The sequence below is a fragment of the Phaethon lepturus genome, unplaced genomic scaffold (genome assembly GCF_000687285.1).
Source record: "Phaethon lepturus isolate BGI_N335 unplaced genomic scaffold, ASM68728v1 scaffold52526, whole genome shotgun sequence".
Lineage (NCBI taxonomy): Eukaryota > Metazoa > Chordata > Aves > Phaethontiformes > Phaethontidae > Phaethon > Phaethon lepturus.
Window position 1 is genome coordinate 29,379 of NW_010546548.1, and position 22,265 is coordinate 51,643.

Sequence of the window (22,265 nt, forward strand, 5' to 3'; positions counted from 1 at the left end):
TTTCTTAAATCCTGCATTAACTAGATTAATTATTACCAAAAGCATTAGTACCAGTGCGCCAGTATATTGATCTGAAGACAATGTCTGGGTTGGAACAGCATTGGTTTAAGGCAGGAAAGTGCCTACATTTCCTCGCAGACAAGAAGAACAAAAGCTTTGTTTGCAAATTTCTGTGAACAATCTGCAGCTCCCTCTTAATCTTGAATTTAAAGACTCCGTGGTCTTTTGAGTAGTGCCTGCAGAGTGAAACACTGTCATCTCACTTAGGACCTTTGTCATTTGTGGAGCAGCGTGCTAAAAGCTAAGACAGAATCACCACTGCTTTTGTTTTGGCCTGTGAAATGAAACAGTATGTATAAACACTGTGCCCTTTACAATTGCTTTTTTAAATAATTGAGACTTGAAAAGACCTCATCACAAGCCAGTTTCTGTAATTGCGGGGAGAGCTTTTATCTGGAAGACTTGCAATATCTTTTACAATAGAAGCCTCCTAATTTCAGATTATTCTTTGTCCAGTGATACATTCCAAAAGGGAAACACATTTGTTTGGATATAAACAATAAAGAATGGTGTATGGAAAGTGATATGTCCCTATGGATGTTTTCTCACAGGACTGTAATTCTGCACCAAATCTCTGAAGAGTTGTGTCACCACTGTACTTAAGGAGATAACAACAATAACCATTAAAACTGAAGTATTGCCATCAATTGTTAGGCTGTTGTTCCTGTTTTGACCTGTTATGCTCTTTCAAGACCATAGATGGTTTCTTTTCCTTCAACCTTTCTTGTATTCTACTGTCTAAATATTTAAATAGGAAGCATATTGATTACGATAACATGGATGTCCTTATGAGTCCCATTCATGACACTTCTACTATTTATGAAAAAGTACTTGTTAGCCCAACATTTTAATTTCTCTCCCACCAAGATGTTAATTGTTTTACTCCTGCTCTCCTGCTGGTGTAAAAAAGTAAATACTATTATCCATGCTTATTACTTGTAAAGAATCCATTAAATTAGCATCACATCCCTTTTTGCAGGTATTTCAGATTTTTGCTGCGGTTGGTTATTGCTGTTGACCTTGCTCTTTTTGCAAATGTGCTTTAGACAGTCAAACCCCAACTGCATTTCTCAGCAGGGATTTGTCTCTTCATTTTTTGTATTATGTTAAATGTGAGACTCCCAACTCTACTGTTTCTGTTGTTTCTATAGCAACTAGATAGATGGAGACGCAGCAGCATCGCTTTGCTTCCCAGCTGGTGTTTTGTGTTCTTAGCAAGGGGTGAGTTTGAAGAAAATAGTGAGGGTATTAATTGGGCTGTAACTGGCTCAGAAGTGTAGTCCTTGTTGAGGTACCTCACCCTTTATTAAGGAGTCAGTTAATAATTTTAATCAGGGTTTCTCAAACTTTCTTGAATAAAATTCGGTCCTCTCAGAAAGAGATGTGATTTACTCTAAGTATGTGTCAAGTTTTCGTCTCTTAGCTACTTGGGCCTTCATGTTTTCTTCCACCTAACCCCGTTTTCTTCATCACGTGGACAGCAGTGAGATTTGTTTCAGGAACTAGAGTGGTGCTTATAACTTGCATGTAGCCTGAACATACATGAGGTACGGGGCTTTTTAATTTCTCTGATTCCCACTTTTTAATCTGATTTTTGCAGCTGTCCAGTAACTATATTATACTAGACTGTAATTCTGTTGTAGACTATTAAGTGACTATCTCAGAGTAAAATGTTTTAATACTTAAAATCCTACATATCCAGAGATGAGACTGGCTCGTTCTCCCTTCTCCAAAAAGCAGAAGTTGTTTGTATTCCCTTTAGCAGTCCTCTCACTTACCTCATGATGTAAACATTCATTACCTACTTTCCTGAAGATCTCTGACGCCAAATTAATCCCTCTGAAATAACCCGAAGTCTTTCCTCCATACCTGAGCACCTGAAGTTCTGCTACTCTGCCTTGGTGCCACTTTTTTAGCCAAGCACCCCTGCTCTGTGGGAGTTGGGTTGCTCTCAGCATGGCTTGTGTACAGTGAAGACTCTGGGGGTGTGAGGACTTGTTAAACACTTGAGGACAGTGTTTAAGCCATTATTGTATAAAACAACCATGAAACACATGACCTATGTCTTAAGCTCCTCTGAAGCTGTTTATTAAATAAAAATTTGTGGGTCTAGAAGCTGGATATATTTTGTCTCATCTCAGAAAGATGAGTCCTACCAGGTTAGTGTTACTCTTTGACTGGTTCAGCATACATACAGTTAAAAATGCTTCCCTAACCAGAACACATCTGATTAGCAAGAAGAACTTGGAAAGTTTTCCTTTTTTTAGTAGCTGATAACCAAGCAGTAATTTGCTTATGTGGGAAATAAGAAGCAAGTTCAGGTGTGTTCTCCTTCTGACTTAAAGGAACAAGTTTGAACCAAGACTTTGCACCTCACAGGAAGCTGCCACGGTGCGAGCAGTTACTGAGACAGTGGTCTGCAGGTCAGTGGGGATCCTGCAGGCATCGGGATGCCATCCATGAAATGCCTGTCATCTCCACGTTGGTGGTGGTGCCTCAGGAGAAACACTTGCTCTTTTGGAAATAAGACTAAGTTTTCAATTGTTTCACACTTTATCCCTTCCCTGTTTTCCCTTTCTGTGCCCCACCCCCAACACTCTCAGATAGAGAGATTCACAAGAGCTAATGGGTATGTAGTCTGGTAAGCTTATAAATCAGTGTGCTGCTTTGCTGGCTGCCGGAGCAGGGCTCTGATCCTCAGTGGATTAAATATGAGTATAGATTTAAATTTTAAATGGAACAACATCTCTTCAAAACATTCTGGCTTAAAAATCCATAAATGGACAAGCTCCTCTCTTCCATAGATTCTAACCTAGTGTATACCCTGTACATATATATATGTATATATATAGGGCCCCTAAGTTGCTTAGGTGCTTGGGTTGTCTTTCTGAGGCTGAGGGAGCTGGGACTGTTCAGCCTCAAGAAGAGAGGGCTCAGGGAGGTATCTTACCAATGTGTATACATACCTCTTAAGTGGGAGTAAAGAAAACTGAGCCAGACTCTTCTCAGTGCTATCCAGTGACAGGACAAGAGGCAATGGGCATAAATTAAATGTACAAAGAAACCTTTTTTATTATGAGGGTGATCAAACACTTCTAGAGGTTTCACAGAGAGGCTGCGGAGTCTTCATCCCTGGAGATGTTTAAAACCCAACTGGACTCAGGCCTGAGCAATCTGCTGTGTTGACCTTGCTTTGAGCAGGGGGGCTGGTCTTGATGATCTCCAGAGGTGCTTTCCAACCTGAACTATTTTTCAGTTCTTCAATGAAAACTGTGATGTATGTCAGCAGATAAAATAGTACTTCTTCTATGAAGAAATTGCTTCTTCAAGAATCTTGTAATATTATAGGTACAATGTGAATCTTACGAGATGTTTTGTTTTGAGAATCCTGTTGTTTTTGCTTAGATTTTAAATTTTTTCTTCCGACATCTCCTGGCATTATACAGTTTATCTCTTAGAGCATAATTTTTCTTTAGGAAAAAAAACTAACCTAGAAATCAGTGCAGTAACTACATTTTTATCAGCTCTATTCATGTGATGAATAAGTGCATTTTATAGTGCCTAAAATCCAATCCTGAATGTAAAAGTCTTTTGAAGCAGTTTTGATTCATACTCAATTGTCAATCAAGGTTGCTAGGCAGGATTTTAGGGAAGAATTCTGACAAGGAAACTGGAATTTTGCTATCTTGGTTGGGACAATTTTAGCTCTGTGATTTCTAACAGAGGTAAAGTGCGGTGCGAACTTAGCACTTGCACGCTTCCCTTGCTGCCTGGTTTCTGAATATGCAGAATGGGATTGTTCTGTTCTCCAGAATATTCAATTCAGCGTAATACATAAATGTAAACTCAGAGTTTGACCAGTTGCCTTGAAGTGTTGATTTCATTACCATTAAGTATTGCCTAAGAGCAAGCATCATCTTTATCTTTCCTAGATTTACTGGTGAGCATTTACTCAGGATCAATTAAAATAGCTATTGCATTCTCCAGGAAGGGAGTGCATATTACCTCTTGAAGGGTTCCAAAAATATGTTGGGGAATGAGAAGTCAGAGATGGTGTTGAGAATTATCCTGAGATGAAAAAAAGGAGTGAAAGAGGCAATGGCATCTGGAGTAGGGTTGGAAAGAGAGGCTGTGGAACCAGGGTAGAATCATCATAGAATCTTTGGGTTGAAAGGGACCTTTAAAGGTCATCTAGTTCAACCTCCCTGTGATGAGCAGGGTCATCTTCAACTAGAGCAGGTTAGAAGAAGCAATGTCCAGCACTGGGGGTGAGGTGGGAAGGCAGAACAGCTTCCTGGGGGGGGAGGAGAAAAAACAGGTGAAGTAGTGGGTTTTTTTTTTTGTTTGGTTTGTTTTTTCAGAAAAGCTAGGGGTTTGCAATGTTGAGACAAATTTGTAACCCTAGTTTGAGTGTCTCCTTTCAGGTAAATAGTGGCAAGCGTTAGAAGCTGAGAAATTAATTGAAATTCTGATGTTGGCTTTCTGGACATCCCTTTCAGATTCTTGAACAAATTCTTCTCAAGCAGACTTTTTCAGGCATTAGGGATTTTAAACATAGTTAAAGTTCAAATGAACCTTCAGAAATTCTGCTTTAAAACTTTGTTATGCATCCTTCAAATCACTTAATGTTTTCCATCTTGTTTACTTCTTTACAGCTGTTAAGACAATAGGGGAAATGCTTCCAAGGAATGACTATTGATGTCTGAGGGAACCTAGATCCTAATTGCAGAACAATTGCTGTGATGCCATGTGCAGATTTTATATGGCGTTCGCAAGCGACTGGTTACGGACAACTGCAGATTGCATAAAATGCCTATAAAGGTTTTGCTCTACTTGTAAAGCTTCTGTCTACGCTGTCAAAAGTTTGTGGACGTAGCTGTTGCTGTATAGTCCTGTTTTAAGTGAATTCTCATAGCATGAAATGAACTTACTTTGGGAAAAGCATTTTTTTCCACAATGTGATTTTTATCATACATTAAAACCAAGAAGAGCTCTAAAAATGTAGCTATATATGATGAAAAAACATCTCTCATCTACGCATTTGCATACCATGATTTGGCATAATTTTCAGTAAGTTATACTAGCAGGAGTAGTTCTTGACAGATTATCGATGTGTAGCATAAATGTTATCCTGGTATAAAATTTTCCTGTAGAAGAAAATCTCGCCAATGAACGTGATTCTTCTGGTAAAAATGGAAATGAAATTTAAGGAAAGATTGCATTTCTTACTATGAAATGTCAAAGTACTTTACTATTATTCTAACTGTAAAATTGGTAACTAGGGTTAAAAACTAAATGTCAGCGAAACAGGAAGGTATGGTAATTTTAGACTTAGAAGGGTATTTGCAGAAAAGTTTGCATTATGAAATAAATATACATATTTTTATTAGTCTTGGAGATAATCATCAAAGGCTGGTCAACTAAATATTCTGCTTTTTGTTTTCCAGAAACCAGCAAACATTCTGGTAATGGGTGAAGGTCCCGAAAGAGGAAGAGTCAAAATAGGTAAACATTTTGAGAAAATTTTATAGCACAGCTAAGGAATTACTTTTTTTAAAAAAAAAGCATCTTCAGTGTGAGATAGAAACAAATCTTCATGTATGTGTATGCATGCACATCATCTAGTTCAATTTTAAATCTTACTTACTGAGTTTACAAGCTAAAGCGAAAAATAATAAGCACATAAAACAATGACTGTGGCCAGGGTTCTTTTGACTTCAACTATGATTACTTAGTGTAACATTGTTACTTATAAATTGTATTTGTTCTTAATTATTTTTATATAAATAACATCAATGCACATGTTTGTAGAGGTCCAAAGGTTTGCTATGCAAAAAGCTATTTGGTGTCAAGGTGGGAAACACATGTAACTGAGATGGTCTTTATCCAAAATCTAATTAGCTCTGCAGATCATAAGCCTTAGTCATGTGGATATAAACTTTTTTTAATAAAACATGTGGCAATCATCAGGAAAGAAATAATACACTGGAACTTCTTCTCTAGTCAATCAACACTTGTATTTGAAAATGTTCAGCTAATCATTTTTTGTTTCATATGCTTATATTAGTATGGATAACTGCAAGAAGATTATACTTGGCATTTCATAACTTTGGAAGCAGAAAGATTTAGATGAAGTTGTATAAAAGATAAGTTTCAGACTTGGGTTCAAATGTGTCATTTTGAATATACACCCTAATTTTTTACTTTCCCGTCTAGCATTTCTTAATGTTACTTACAAGGTTGTTTCTAGAGAGAATTTTTGAGTTATATAAAATGAATGCTTACATTTAAAAGATACCTCTGTAACAGTATACACTCATTGATTTCATTAATTCCTGGTTAAAAACTTATTCCTGATTCTGGAGTTCATTCGTCCAAATCAAGTAGGAGGCATACCTTTAAAAACAGTGCAAAGCAATCTACACTGCAGTCCTTTCGGTTTTGCACTTTGGGTAAATATATAGCAGTCACAAGGGCTCACAGTTTTGTAAACGTATAGAAAAATAAATGTACCTTAGAGACCTGCTATTATTGACTTTAGTTAACCGGGCTTCTGTTATAGTTCTATTTAAATAAACAGGCATCTGTGTTATGTAAAGTTTTACAATACCATGATGAAAACACTTAAATGTCATCCTTCGTAGTCTTATAAATGAAGTAAATGGAATTTAGCCTTAGAAAAATTTGTCCCAATATTGTTATGAGTTACTTGTTGCTTTCTTAGAAACTTTGATTTGTAAGTTTTAATTTTTTTTAGCTTTTGTTATAATTGTTTTTTGGCAATACTGTTAAATTTTTATTTATTTGTATTAAAATTTTAAATGTTCTTTTCATTTTGTGTTTTTTTTTCTTGCTTCCTCACCCCCTCCCCTCCCCCAGCTGATATGGGTTTTGCAAGATTGTTCAACTCGCCTTTGAAGCCATTGGCAGACTTGGATCCAGTTGTGGTGACATTCTGGTACAGAGCTCCAGAGCTGTTACTTGGAGCCAGACATTACACAAAGGCCATTGGTAAGTTCTCATGTAAGAAAGAGGTTTACCCTTAAGTTTTATAAAGGAGGGTAGCCTTATAATAGATATAATGATCAACTGACGAGCTAGGTTTTTTTTTCCTGAAGTGGCAGCAGATGGAGTATGATCCAATCCATAAAAGATTAATTCAGATTGAAACTTTCTGAGGACTGTGCTTTTATTTTTACATATGAGTTAAGGTTAACGTTAGACATTTTAAATGTGTTACCTGTTTTGTTTTTAAAATAAAAATGTTCTTTGCATTGGTTTATAGGGTTTTCTGATATGGGGTCAGAAATCTTGTAATCTTATAAATCTTCAAAAAGGAAAGAACTATGGCGGTTAGTGGTGTTCTTCTAGGATGCTTCATGTCCAGATGCTTCTATAAAGTATTTGGCTTGATAAGGAGAAGGGCGGTCTCCTGCACTGTGTGCAATCTGCAGATCATTCACTCCTGATGACTTCCCAAGAGCTGTGTTCAGGAAGTACTGGTGGCCAGGCTCTTGTCTTCTTTCCCCCTTAGTTCGATAAGCACCATCAGCCTTGGTGCCTTGCTCTTTAGAGAACAAAAACACTGAGATGCACAGGAGGTATCCTGTCCACATGATTAGGTTATATATTGAAGAGAACTGCAAAGGAGACAGTGTCCCTCTGTTAAACAGGGTTAAATCGTTCCTGTGTGTGCAGAGGGGGCTTTCTTGGCAGTTGCAGGCATTTTCCTGTTACAAAAATTTTCAGAGATGCTATGTGGGCCTTTGTTCAGAGACTTACAAAACACCGTGTTATACTAGCATCTCAGTTGAACATTCAGTCGAGTGGACCAACACTTTTAAATAAATCTTACAATCTGGATTTCTCATGTAACTCCTGTTTATCAAACTATCATATGCAGCAAAAGGTTTGAAAAACGGATGAACTGTCACCTGACTTCTTTGATGTGGACTTGCACTTCACATTTCTTTATTGCTGTCCTTATTGCTGTCCTCTCCCATTTGGAATCCTCTAGTGCAGGAGGACCTAAGCTGGGCAAAATGCTGCACTGTGTGTTGATCTTGCCTTGAATGTGCAGGAACTGTTAAGAAGAGCAAAGACCTCTGCATAGCTCTAGTGAGGATATGTGTGTTTAGTCTTGCAGGCAGGTGACGTGCATTTCCATCCTTGGACAAAGTTTGTCAGCATCAAAAAGCCAAAAAGTTGGGGTTTATATGCTCGTGTTCCTTTTCATCTGCTGAAATGGAATAACATAGCTCTTCAGATGGCAACGTCGACATTAGGAAGTACTGTGACACAATGGAAGTGCATCTGTGAAGCAAAATGGTACTGAGTACCTAGCATCCACATTATACGTGTTTTGGAGAAAGTGGAGTGCTTTCTCTGGCCTGGTCCAGTAGACCATTAGTGGCTGACGCACACCTTTTGGTTTAATTTCGTCCCAAAGGAATTTATTTTGTGTACTCTGAGAGAACTCTGCAGCGCAAGCTGAAGTGTCATAGGTGTGGATAATCTGATCCATTTCAAAAGCAAACTCCTCGTCCAAAGTAAAATACTAATTGCACATAGATTCAGTCAGGTCGAAAGGGACCTTAGGAGGTCTCTCGTCCACCTTCCCATTGAAAACAGGGTCCACTCTGAATTCAGACCAGTCTGCTGAGGGGTTTTGTCCAGCCAGGTCTTGAAAACCTCTAAGAACAAAGATTGCACACCCTCTGACCTGTTCCAGTGCTAAATCATCCTCAAAGTGAAGAATTTTTTCCTTACACCTAGTCAGAACTTCTTGTTTCGGTTTATGCCTGTATCTCTCATTCTGCTGTCATATACCACTGTAAGGAGCCTGGCTCCATCATCTTGGTCACCTCTCCATAGGTACAGGGGGCTGCTCATAGATTCCTCTTCAATCTCAACGAGACTGTGTCACTCAGCCTCTTCTCCCATAGCAGGTTCTCCAGCCTCTGACCATCCTGCTGGCTCTCCACTGAACTTGCTCCAGGTTATCAAAGTCTGTCTTGTCTTCAGGTCCCCAAACTGGCCCAAATGTAGTCCAACAAGTGTTAAGTAAAGGGGAGTACTCACTTTTCTCAAATCTACTGGGTATACTCCTGTTGATACAGCCAGTATATCCTGTTGATGCTGTTAGTCTTCACCAGGGTACAGTGCTGGTTCATGTTTCACCTGATGTCCACCAGAACCCCCCACAACCTTTTCTGCAAACATGTTCTCCAGCCAGCCAGTCCCCCACCTGAACCATTGTAGGGGATTAGTCCATCATAGGTCCTGAACTTTATATTTGTCCTCTTTGAATTTCATTAGTTTCCTGTGGCCCATTCCTCCTGTTTAGTTCCCTCTGAATGCTCTACCCCTCAAGCATATCAACCATTTTCTCAGTTTTCGCTCTCCCACAACCTGATAGGGGGCTGTTCCACCTCATTCTCCTTGGCATTGGTAAAGATACTAAGTTGAATACGTCTCGTAACCCTCTGTGGTACTTCTCTTGTCATCAGCCTCCAGGTTAGAGTGTAAACCGTTAACTGCCATCCCCAGATCTTGATCCAGCCAGTTTCTCCTGAAGCCCAGGGCCTGTATTCTGCTACTTGCCTTCACTACTCCACTTCATGGATATTTCAGCCAAGGCTGCCATTATCACATCCCCAACAAGTTCTTCCTCCTTCCCAAGTAGCAGATCTGAGAGATGACACATGTATCTGCATGAAGAAATTTACCCCAACATCCTCCAGAAACCTTTGCAAGGTCCCTGAGGTGACCCTGCGCATGTCCTGTTTTGTTCTCCGTGATGCTACAGAGTCTGTTCACCTCCTCCCACAGCTCCTTTTGCTGGTGACTCGGTGCCCCAACCAGAGTGTATCTCCCACAGTGAGGCCAGCGCCACCCTGCAGACAGAGTCCTGGGTGGCAGCACCCTCCCTCTGGAGCTCGGTCTCAGTTGAGGCCTCTGACTTCCCAGGGTACCTTCTCCAGTGGGTGCCGGAGATGGAGCCTTGTAGCGCTGCCCCCATGGTTGTGGCACAATCCCATGTTGTTTGACTCTTAGGGCCTGCTTTGCATCTGCCACCATGCAAACTGGACTGCTAACTTCTGAGGTCTCTGTTTACTGTACCTGTAGTGGGTGAAACCAGTTACTAGAAGTGTTTAAAGAAAATACCAACAGGATTACCTTAAATGCCTGTAAGTTAGATGCTTAAACTTCCCTGACTATGTTGATTTTCTGAAACACTGATGTGAATGGACCAGATAACTGTTGTGACCTGTGTGCATGGTACTGGGGAGTTACCTTAGCTGACAGTTACCTGTTTTTGATCGATAGCATATTGTTTGTAGATTTAGGTGAGTGATATGTACCATTATCTCAGGATATCTCTTTGAAGAATGAATTAGTATAATGCCATTGTTTTTTTAATTACATCATAAATTACTTGGCTCTTGCCCCGAGGGATCTGTACTCTATACTAAAACACAGACAAGGAGTCCCTATAAAACTTCAGAGGATGATGCTACTTCAGAGAGATCTGGTTTTGCTAGTAGTTTATTATTTCTGAGGCTTTTCTGTCTTGTGAATCAGACCCCCACCAGCGAATCCCCAGGAGGGGTGCGAATGGGTCGTGTAATACCTGGCATGCAGTGTGAGTGCTGAGGGCACTCAAAATGGTTTGGGCAGCAAAGTGAAAAATAGGGAAATGAAACCAAGGAAAGTTGCAAGGTGAGATTTGTAGGCTGACTGAAGGCTTAGAGGAGCGTGTGTCTGAAGAGAAGAGAATGGAGGTACACGGAGGTGATCTATGTGCAGCTTTAAGGCACAGGGAAGAAATGGGTAACAAAATGACAGGGGTGATGTTCACGCAGTTTATGAGTCCAGACTTGTGTTCTGCTTCTAGCATTATGTACACTTAAAAAAAGGCAATCTTAATGAGCTAAGCACCCTAGTGAGAGTTTAACTTGAATGCTAATGTGTTTGGCAAAGGATGCAACTCTTCGAGCTCTCTTAAATTTCTGTGCGAAAATAGAATTTTAACATCTCTTAATATTACATAATTCTCAGGAGACCTAATGTATTGCTTTTAGTAGTAACTCATAAATTATATAAGATTCTTATTTAACTGCTTTTCATTTGGAAATAATGATTTAGAAGAAAGGTGATTAGATATAGCATTTATAAAAAAGGAAATTACAAGTTATTTGGTATAGCTGCTTATTTTCTGTAGCTATTGTCTTATGCCTTTTATATAATATAATTTTTTATAATTAGTAAACATAAATTAAATCAGGCTAAAAGCAATGTCATGCCAGTTTTAGTCTATTCTTCCAATTTTGTCATTGTGAGAAATATTTTTGTTTGAATTTACTAGGAATGCATTGTCATCAGTTCTTTACTGCAACATGCTAAACATTGACCAACAGTTGCTACATAATTCGGATGTTTGCTTATGTTCTCACTGGCTTAGTCTTCATTTTATTTTAAATATATTTTCTGTATTCTGTATCTAATACTCCTTCTTTATCTTAGCTCCAAATATAATTTTAATTATTAGCAATATATTTATAATATCCTGGACACTGTCTACTATAGTGTCCAATTTGTTTTTGTTCTTGTAATGAAGCCTTTAGGTATGCTTGCTTGCGTGTAAATAATTCTTATACATGATCAAAGAATTAAATTGGAATTCCACTTTTGTCTCATTTGGGTTTTTTGTCTTTGTTTTCTTGACCTGATCTCAGTTACATTTTGTGGGTTTAACTTTGGGGAAAAATTGGACTGAGTACAGTCTGTTTAGGAAGAACTATGTATTACACAAAACAATATATAAGTATATTTCATTATTTTAGAGGTAGTTTTTTAGTGACATTTCCCCCTTTATTTAATTTATCCCTTCATACTAATGAAATATTCTGCTTTTTATTTATTTGCCTGCAGAACAAGTAGTTAGTTGTTCATCACATATATAAACATGTTTCAAGGAGATACAGGAGTCAGGAAATACTGTTGCTGAAAACCAGAAATGGCTCTTGCTTTCTGCATGTTTAAAGGATAGTAAAAGGCCCGTGTTAGGGTTTCATGGGGAATAATATTTAGTTTCCTGAACTGTGAACATTTATAATCTAAGCCCTACTTGTTAATAAAGTTTCCTATATAATCTCCTACCATAGTTACAAGCAACTAATTTACCAGATGAATACAAATTGGGAAAATGGTGGTGTAGAAGCCAAAGGTCACTCTGTATTCTGTTAGCACAATATAAATCTGTACTAAATTCATTGTAGCCTGTGGAAGTTGGTCTGCATTTCCAGCACCATAATTTAAAAGCAGAGTCTGTTTCCATGTGTTCATTAGATCCTAATACTCCAGCAAAGAAGTAAAACATGCAAATAAAAGTAACTTGAACAAACTTCAGGTAAAACGAAGTAACTGCAAAAATGTAAAATGCTTGTGATCATGGAAACGTTAATAAGATTACTGAACTTCTAGGAAGTCTCCAGCGCAACAGAAAATGCCTTTATGTTTAAAATACTAAAGAAGCAAGGTTAAAGTAAGTGGCAAGGTACAGTGCTTCTTTCATTGGTAGGCAAAGACTTCTGCACTGTAATTTTAAGAAAAGTAAAGGAAGTGACTGTGGTAAAATGAAGGAAAAGGTAAGCTGGCTGTCAGTTTGAAAGGAGACATCAATCAGATTTTTTTTTTTCCACTCTGGGAACATCAAAATAGAAAAGAATGTTTTAGTAAAGTAAGTAGTAAGAACTCTTTTCATCGTGAGTTTTTAAGAAAGGATGTGGCAGTTTCTACTATGATTCATTCTGGGGCACCTTGTAGCATAATATCAAGGAAATAGCATAATTAAGACTTGTTTTTTATCAAGTTGCAGCTTGTATAGTTAGTAGTGCTATCAAACAAGAACGTGTTATCCTACCTCTCTTTACCACTTGCCCTAATTAGAGAAATAGTATATTTGATAAATGGCATCAGATGGCGTATAGTACTTTAGATGGTTTGGATTTTGTTGGCAGAAGAGTTCTTTAGAGTGATCATTCAACCACCCATTAAGCAAGGCTAAAACACTGTCCTGCACTGGAAAAGGATGGGCTTATTTATTGTGGAAAAAGTAAATCTGAGAACCTGAGAAATCTCTATTGCTTAGTTACCTTTCCTCGCTTGTCTAGATTGTAAGTCGGTAGGAATGTCAAAAATGGCCATGTGGCAACTGCATTTACCAACCCGAACAAGATTTAGGTATAGAGAAACTGTAATTTAAAGCTTTGGCAGTGCACTGTCACCTCATTCTATTTCCAGACTAACATATGGTTATGGAAGCTGGAAACGTGTGAAAGGTATAAGCAGATATCAAAATGCCTTTGAAAGCAAATGTCACAGGAAAATATTAGGTGTATCAAAGGGAATGAATTTATAATGAATGCTGGAATCCGTCAGGGTTTCAACAACTCCATTCAACTTTATGCAGGAAAAAAGAGAGGGAAGTATCTGGGGTGTATTATGTAGGATTTAGGATGGAAATATGTGCATATGTGTTCCATATTGCCTGTGCAGCGAGTCCCACACGTTCCGAGTGCATCAGATGTCCTTACTGTGCGCGCACAGATTGCTGGCACGCTGGCTGGGCTGTGGGGCCTCTAGAAATCTTGGACCAATGCCTAAAGCTCTTCTGGTCTCTTCTTCTGGGAGGGTTAGGGGGAAGGAGGAAAAACAAGACCTCTCTGGAAAATCTGGTAAACCAGACATTACAAATGAGGCCAACCAGAAGACTGAAAAGTCCATAGAAAAAAAAACCTGTGGTCTGTGGAGCCATGGGGGCATGGGGATTGATTTTAAATATCCAGGAGAAAGAGTTAAGAAAAACAAATCTACAGTCGGTCAGCTTCTGTTTGCTGCACAGGGATCCACATTCCTGTTTGTTAGAGATTTGGATTTGAGGGGAGGGGGTTGTGGAAAAACTAGAAAAGTAGAGAAGTTTGGAAAATATTCATTTACGTGCTCTGAAAAGAAGAACTCAGGCTACACCAGGAAGGGAGCCTTGTTCATGCCCTGGGCAATGTTATATGACATGGGAAGTAATTGGATTCAGATGATATTTTGTGGTAAACTTATTTTGGCATGTGGTAAACTTTCTTCATTTTGATTATCACAGTTGTTCTCATGCTTTTTCTGAGAGGCAAAATATTTTAATAGGAAAGATTAATTGTTGCTTTCTTATCTAGTTGTTGCAGGTGCTGGATGATTTACTGCTGTTTTTTCCTCTTGCTTGACAGTGTAAAATACTATGCATGCTGCTTTTTTTTTTTTTTTTTTTGTTCAAGAAGAAACATTTGCTATGCTCCACAATCTTATCACTGCAATCACCTAAGAAATGTAAAATTTTGTAAAGGATTTTTAGGTCACTTACATTGAACATTTTAAAGCTACATTAATTGTCATTTGGAATGTTGTCCACAGGATTGTTACATGCTTTAAAACATTATCTGTTCTGAGATCTAGCATACTAGTTACTGCCTTCTTCTAACTGCTCAATAGCTCTTGCTTTTCAAAGATGTTTATGTCTGGAAATTAGCTAGTAAAGCTGGTGGCCATTGTCAACACTGAAGAGTCTGAGAGATGTGTTGGAGTGTGCACTAGCTTAATAGTCAGGAGAATGAGAACAGTGCAGGAGGTCAGACCTGTCTCTGCTGTTGTAAAACCAATGGAGGTACTCTAATGTGGGGCAGACAGTAAAGTTTTATCTCTTAAGAACAGTAACCTAGGTCTCTCAGGAGACTTGGATTTAAATACTCATTCAGTCCCAAGTGGTGTATGTAGCTTACAGCATGCCATTTAATCCATCCTACGTGTCATTTCATTATCTGTAAAGTGGGGATGCTACTTAATGGTATTGTCCTGAAGATAAAATCAGTTAATGATAATAGGGAGCTTCAGTACAAGTGTGTTATGAATTATTTGTGAATAGATTAATTTGAGAACCTGGGATGTCACTTAGCATCTGCAGTTAGCTTGAGAAATAGAAACATTCTGGACATTAAAAAAAGAAAAGGAAAACAAAACCACTGAATTTTCAATCACAGCTAGAATCTGCTAATTGTCTTGATTTAGACTGCTCTGTAAATTACCCTGTAAACTTCCACTCGTCATCACCCAGTACTTTTTTCATATGTTCATGATTCTCTCCTCTTGCAAAACATATGAAGGGAAGAACCAGGTGCTTTTGCCTTTTTATTAAATATTTTGTCAGATTTGTGATAGTGTGATGGTTACTATGACTTGACTGTACATAGATTATTTTAGAGCAGGAAAAATAAAGTAACACAAAAATACTCAGAAGGCAGAATATCCTCTATAGTAATAACTTTGTCATTAAAAACCGCCTTGAACAAGAGCTACTGTCAAAAATCCGTCTATGCTTAGCCCCATGTACATCAAAAATTGTCAATGATTTGTGGGTCAAAAACCTCTCCCTGCTGGTAACAGTCTCAGTTTCCCGTCTTTTTCCTTCTAGTTGTTTTTCCCTCAGAGTACCAGTTTCATGTTCTTCCCAACTGTTAATAATTATAGGGCCTCTTATACAAGCTTGAGCAAGCTTTTCCTTCCCTAGTATCTCACCTACTTTGCCCTTTACCAGGCAAATGAGTTTTGCAGTGGCAGGATTGATTCTCTAACCTCCCTGAGCAACCTATGCTATGAGCTCATTTTAAAAAATGGTTTAGGGAAGTAAGGCAGGAGTTCTTGCAATGTCTGTCATAGCCCAGAGTAAATAATGGATCCTAATGTGGAAATGGAAAGTGAATGATGACATGAGAAAGCAAGACTCAGCATTTGGAGAAGGTTAGGAGATGCATTTTGCCCGCTTTCTCTTCATACTCAATTTCATTCTGTACATGTCAGTTGGAATATATTGTGATTCTTTGCAATATACTGCAAATACATTGTTCCTTTTATATATGAGCAGGTGAATGGTTTCGTGCAGAGTTGAACTTGCGTCTTAGAGGTGTTTGATTTGGCTTTATTTTTTAAGGCTTCCTTTACAAAGCAATGGACTAAAGGCTGATTTCATTTTCTTAAATGAAACATGAGGTTGCCATTTAAAGATCCAAAAGGTGATCTGTTACAAAACCTGGTTCCATAAACGCTATACCCTAGCTAACTAGTGCAGTATTGAAGGCTTTTGGTGTGCTGTATTTATACATATCTAAAATGTTCACTCACAAAAGTTGGTTTTGGTTGAAAACTAAGTACCTACTATCATAACCAGGTGCATACTTTTGGTGTGGAGAAATTTTTTTAGCTAATCCATCAGTTTGATCTTCAGGTGTAATTATTTCAGCAATATCAACTGAAGCTTTCAACACTACAGCACTGATTCAGTAGAATGACTTGTTTTCAAGACAGGTGGGATTGCTTCACAAGTAAACCTCTTGGCAATAGCTGTGACTGACAGCAGAGTTACATTTCACAGCAGTTTATTTTGTTGCCTATCCAACAGATTTGCTTATAGTTATGTAGGAGTTATTATCAGTGCCTTATTAGAAATAGTTGCAAGGCTGAACCCCATAGTAACAGAAATGTTAAGATATTGTAAAGCACTCTGTTTAGAAGGACAAATAAGCCTCTCTGTGCTAAGACATAGGATTTCTTCATGTGCATGTGCATTCCCCTCTGTTGACTGAAATAAGGTAGACATAAAAAGCTTTAATAACTCCCAGAAAAGACTGTCATGGCTTGTGAATTGGAACAAGCCAGGAAAGTACTCTTCACGCATGTTCCTTGTTATAACTTAATCTACCAGATAGCAGGCCTTTTGCTCACCTTATGTTAGCTCTGAAGGTGTTGACATGTTGGACCTAGTAAAAAGTTGTAATAGTTAATGGCATAAGCCACGTAAGAGCACACAAGATTATAAACTCGTTGTCCCTCTTCATTTAGCATGGAGTTAACCTCCAAAGAGCTCCATTGTGTACAGAAAAGCTGTTTTGTTAAAATATTCTGCATTTAAGTAGAAAAAAAAGTGTATTTCCCTTTCAGAAAATATGTACTGCTCGCTTCTCATTTGCTGCAGTTCAGAAGAGCATAGAAAATGACAACAATTCTCTAATATGCTGTGCTGTTTGTATGACACAGATTGTACGATATTGGACACTTACCTGCAGTGATGGAGTAAGATGGGGGAAAAATGGAGGAGAAGGGAGGAAATTAATGATAAAGCACCATAATTAGTCATCAGGAGTTCCTGGCTTTCCAGTCCTACGATCAGATGATACTGTCAGTCATTTTTTTAATATCGTAAAGGGAAAATGCAAAGCTGTGGATGTTTGATATTTTACCAAACAGCAGCATATCTTGCCTGTTCTTAATTCTTTCGTCATTATAGGAGGAAATGGTAGCAATTTCTGTATTAGACCTGCCTAATACTTTGCAGTATAAAAAAGACTTGTGACCTTTGCAATGAGAAGCTTTCATACTTCCTTTACTTGCTGCAGTTGTTTGATATTTGGTAGGGGGAAGTAGCCCTGAGGCTACAAAGCTGCCTTTTGTGTCACCCATTACTATTCTTTGTGCTTTTGATGAGCTGTCACTGAAAGAACATTTTTCTTTTTACTTTTGTTTCCATGAAAAGCTTTGGCAGCCTGCCAGAGTACGTCTTGGACCCTCTGAGGTATAAGCACTGCTGTTGCTGGAACAAAAGTAGCAGTACATTCTTTACTACATCTTGGAGATACTGGAGCTGGCATAAAAATAATAGCCCTCTGCTGTCTCTGATGCATCTGAAGGTTTAGGATTAGGGAGAAAACAAGGCTGTAACACACCTTTCCTGCCAGAACTCAATGCTTGTCCCAGTGACCTCATTACCTGCCCTGAAGTGACATCACGTGAGGCTGGAGCCCACCCCGGTTTCTGGAAGAAGAACTGGGAGAGGAAAAAAGATAGAACCATCACTCTATTCTGCGTTCTTGCAACCATCACTCTATTCTGTCTCTCAAGGATGTTAGCCTGCTCTGCTGCTAGCTAATGTAGTTAATCTGTAGTTTATACAGTAGCAGTCTTGGGGACACAACTGAAGAGTTGAAGAATTGCTGATGAAAATGTGGTGTATAGGATTTGGGGAGGGCAAAGAGGGGGGCTATTTGGGAAGACAAGGCACTGAAAGTCTTTGCAAAAGCTGTATAATGTTGGTAAAAGTTTAATTCTCAAGGTACTAATGTTGGTAAAATTTTAATTCTCATGCTCTGTGGTACAATTGTTGATAAGATTGCATTTTCCCTGGCGGATTCCCATTGTCTTCAGTACCTAGGCTGCACAAGATAAATACGAGGTTGCATGGAGAACCATGAACCTGGAATTTCCAAATTTTGGATGTGAAGTTCTGTAAATTAAAGATGTAAGTTCTTTAATGGGGTTTCTTTGTTTGCGGTCATATTTTTGCTGCATGAGAGGACTACTTAGGGCCTCTGGTTCTATTGCAACTCCCCATATTAAATCTATTGTACCTGTGTTGTCAAGTTTACCACAGTAATTTAAGTGTAATGTTGCAAGCTGGATAATGTGTCTAATGCGCAGCAAAAGTCTGAAATTGTATGATCCAGGATCTTCATTTAATGTTGATGTACTGAAGAATAGAAACTTAGGTGGGAAAATAAATATTTTGACAACCTAAAATAACTCTGTTTAGAGAGAATTAAGAAATCCTGGCCCACTTAAGCCCTGTAGACAATTCCAGTTGATTTTGGTGAACTCATAATTTCAGTCAAGATACTTGAAAATTTTTAAGGTGTAGTGATTGAAATTAATTCAATTCTTAGTATAAACATGAGAAAAGGACAACAAAGCTGGTGAGGGGTCTGGAGCACAAGTCTTATGAGGAGTGGCTGAGGGAACTGGGGTTGTTCAGTCTGGAGAAGAGGAGGCCGAGGGGAGACCTTATCGCTCTCTACAACTACCTGAAAGGAGGTTGTGGTGAGGTGGGTGTTGGTCTCTTCTCCCAACGAACTAGTGATAGGATGAGAGTAAATGGCCTCAAGTTGTGCCAGGGGAGGTTTAGATTGGATATTAGGAAAAATTTCTTCACTGAGAGAGCAGTCAAGCATTGGAACAGGCTGCCCAGGGAGGTGGTGGGGTCGCCTTCACTGGAAATGTTCAAAAGACATGTGGACGTAGCACTTCAGGATATGGTTTAGTGGGCATGGTGGTGTTGGGTTGATGGTTGGACTTGATAATCTTGAAGGTCCTTTCCAACCTTAATGATTCTGTGATTCTGTGAAAAGAGCAGCTTAGTTTAAAAGGCTAGGATGGAGGCATACAGGTAAAGGAAAGTGTGAGTATAATAGACTTCATGACTGATTTGAATTTATATGGTTTTGCCTCTAAAAGTTTTGAATTGTCTTGACTCTACATCATGGCACAGGAGATTACACACACTTGAAACAGAACATTTCTCAGATGCACGTTTGGCTGGCTGTGAGCATCCTTCAGATTACAGAAAGGTATTTTTTTTTGTCTGCAGAACATTCATTTTTGTGGCTGTACAGTATAAACTTCTGTTCTTCAGTCAAGTTCTGTTGAGATGCTGTTTGTTAAAGATGGGTAAACATTGCCTAACTTGCCAGTGAGTGATAGCAATTTTCTGACCCTTAGCCCACTGACACCATTTTTTGCTTCCTCTTGAAAAGTCTGTCGCATGTAAATATTTGACCCCGATCTCAGTTCTTCATAGAAAGTGTCAAATTTAAAAGGCAAATAACCACTTCTTTCTTGACCTTCTGTTTTGCTGACTAATGTTTAAATTAAGGATATAAAAATTGAGACCTTAATGTACGAAAGGGAAGACCTTTCCCTTGTGTCTGTGTGTGATAGCAACAGGTATGTTCTAGTTGCCTTATCAAACCAAAGAAATGAGAAATTCCCCTTTAAAGGTGTGTTATTATTTTAAATCTAATTTCTAGGTATTTAAGTCCAGTGTAAAAATTAATAAACTCTTTTTCTGTAGTATCTCTATGCTCCTAGGTCACTGTGTGTAAAGATTCCAGTCAAGTTTAGAATCTGCTGCTGTGCTCAGCATGAGAGGCAAGATTTTCTTATGAAGAGGTTATACCTTTTCATTAGACCAATTGATATTTACTTTGTTGTCCTTGCCTTGATTTGCATCAGGGGACGTTTGGATTGGATATTAGGGGAAATTTCTTCACTGAAAGGCTTATAAAGCATTGGAACAGGCTGCCCAGGGAAGTGGTTGGGTCTCCTTCCCTGGAGGTGTTTAAAAGACATGTAGGTGTGGTGCTTAGGGACATAGTTCAGTGGTGGATCTCACAGTGTTAGGTTTACAGTTGGACTCAGTGATCTTAAAGGTCTTTTCCAACCGAAATGATTCTATGACTTGAAAGATATGGCAAATCGTATAAACTTTGTAGCTCTTTATAGGTGACCTGGATTGCCTTGTTTAGGCTAAGGTCATGCTAACTAGCTTTTAGTTACCCTGGTGTTGCCCTCAGTTGATGTAGAGAAGCTGTATTCCAGTGTCCATCCACTGTCTGCTTCCTTCACCAGCATTCAGACATGTCCTAGAGTCTAGACTGTGTTCAAACTAAAACAAAAAAACCCCACAGGTTTGTTGAAGCTGCTGGACCAAGCTCACTAATGATGAATTCCACTGATCGTTTGCAGCTAAACAGATGTTTTCCCAATCTTAACTTACTTTCTTTAACAGAATTTTATTAAAGAATTATATGAGGTTAAGAGCTTATTTATGTGTTTCTTTTCTTGGATGTAGTTAAAAAGCATAAAGCATTTATAGTCTTGGACTTTGTCCTGTCTTCATTGAAACATTGTAGTTAATATGCATGGGAAAAGATGTTTCATTTTGAGAATCAAGGCTATTGCTCAATAAATTGTCTTATTGTCTTAAGTTGTCATAATATTCTTTAAAGAATGTTTCCAAAATATTGGAACAAATACAGAAATGAGATTATTGTGCCATAGAAAGGAAAGAATACACGAGCATTTGTCTGCTTAATCAACCTTATCATTAAAACAGCTATGTCAGCATCCCTTTGTACTTCTCCTTGGCTACAGGGCTAAAGTAGAGCGGGACACACAGGGTTTTCTCAGCTTTAGTAGCTGACCTATAAAGCTATTAGAGTCATAGGTTTTAAAACTGGGACACAGACAGCCATACAAATATTCTAATAGTCTGTGCACCCAGAATATATGGAAAGTCTGTTTACGGACCGCAGGTGACCATCTTTAGAAAAGGAAAAAGTAGCCTTTTAAAGTTACTATGTAGTACTTGAGAAATACTGGTACAGTAGAAGGATCTTTCAGTGGTGAATAGGTTTGAATGGGACGAGCAAGCTCTGCAATGAGGAGTCTGGGGAAATGAGTATGCTACAAAGGCCTTCACTCCCACCCCTCTTTCCAGAGCCAGGCGGCAAAACTGGCTTGCATTCAGGTTCAGTGTAAGCTTGGGGAGAGTAGGGAGTCTGGAAGTCTTGGAGGGCACAGTAAAAACCAAAAAAACCCAAAAACAAAACAAAAACCAAACTGGTAAAAACCTTTTACCATGGATCATTCCTGAAACCTACTGGTTTGGGAATGTGTGGGAAATGGAACCATCCTTATAGGACTGGTTATATTACTCTGGTATATTTATTAGGATCCTCCTGGGACGTCAGATGGGAAAACGTTTAGTATCCAATGCAACCTTGTAAGACCTATATGGCCCTGTTCTCAGTAGTTCTGGTACATAACAAGTTAAAATGGATACTTCTGTAGTCTGCCTGTTACTTTTGTCAGTTGCTTTTAAACAGAAATTTTATTTATCATGAAATTTGTATACAACATTATAAGAAGTTCATCTTGTGCTAGAGGCAGATGCGCACTGGATTAATAATGCACTGTAGTTGAAAAATACTGCTTATGTGTTTTAAGCTTTTCCCCTATACATTCCCACTTCTGAGGGATAGTGCTTCTTATTTGGAATAGATGTAATAATCATTAATCTTTTTTAGGGACCACAAACTGAAAACATATGAAATGGCACTTGATAGGGAAATGGCTAATTATTGACACATTTTTCCATAGTTAGAGCTGAAGTTTGTATTTGGTTGACTAATATGAACAATGTAGGAGATAAATACCTATTAGGACTGCTGTATTGATGAAGCTTTTAAACTTGCCAGGATTTAATGAGGCATTCC

General features: G+C 38.5%; 1 protein-coding gene across 1 annotated transcript in view; it reads left to right on the forward strand.

Annotated features, from left to right (window-relative positions):
* The window catches only part of LOC104622513 (cyclin-dependent kinase 19-like), a gene marked incomplete at its 3' end in the record, with an annotated part of 53,900 nt that overhangs the window by 27,295 nt on the left and 4,340 nt on the right, over positions 1–22,265 (forward strand). Inside the window, exons 3-4 of the mRNA XM_010289327.1 lie at positions 5,508–5,565; positions 6,940–7,071. Coding sequence (XP_010287629.1) covers positions 5,508–5,565; positions 6,940–7,071 — 190 coding nt within the window. The remainder of the gene's footprint in view (positions 1–5,507; positions 5,566–6,939; positions 7,072–22,265) is intronic.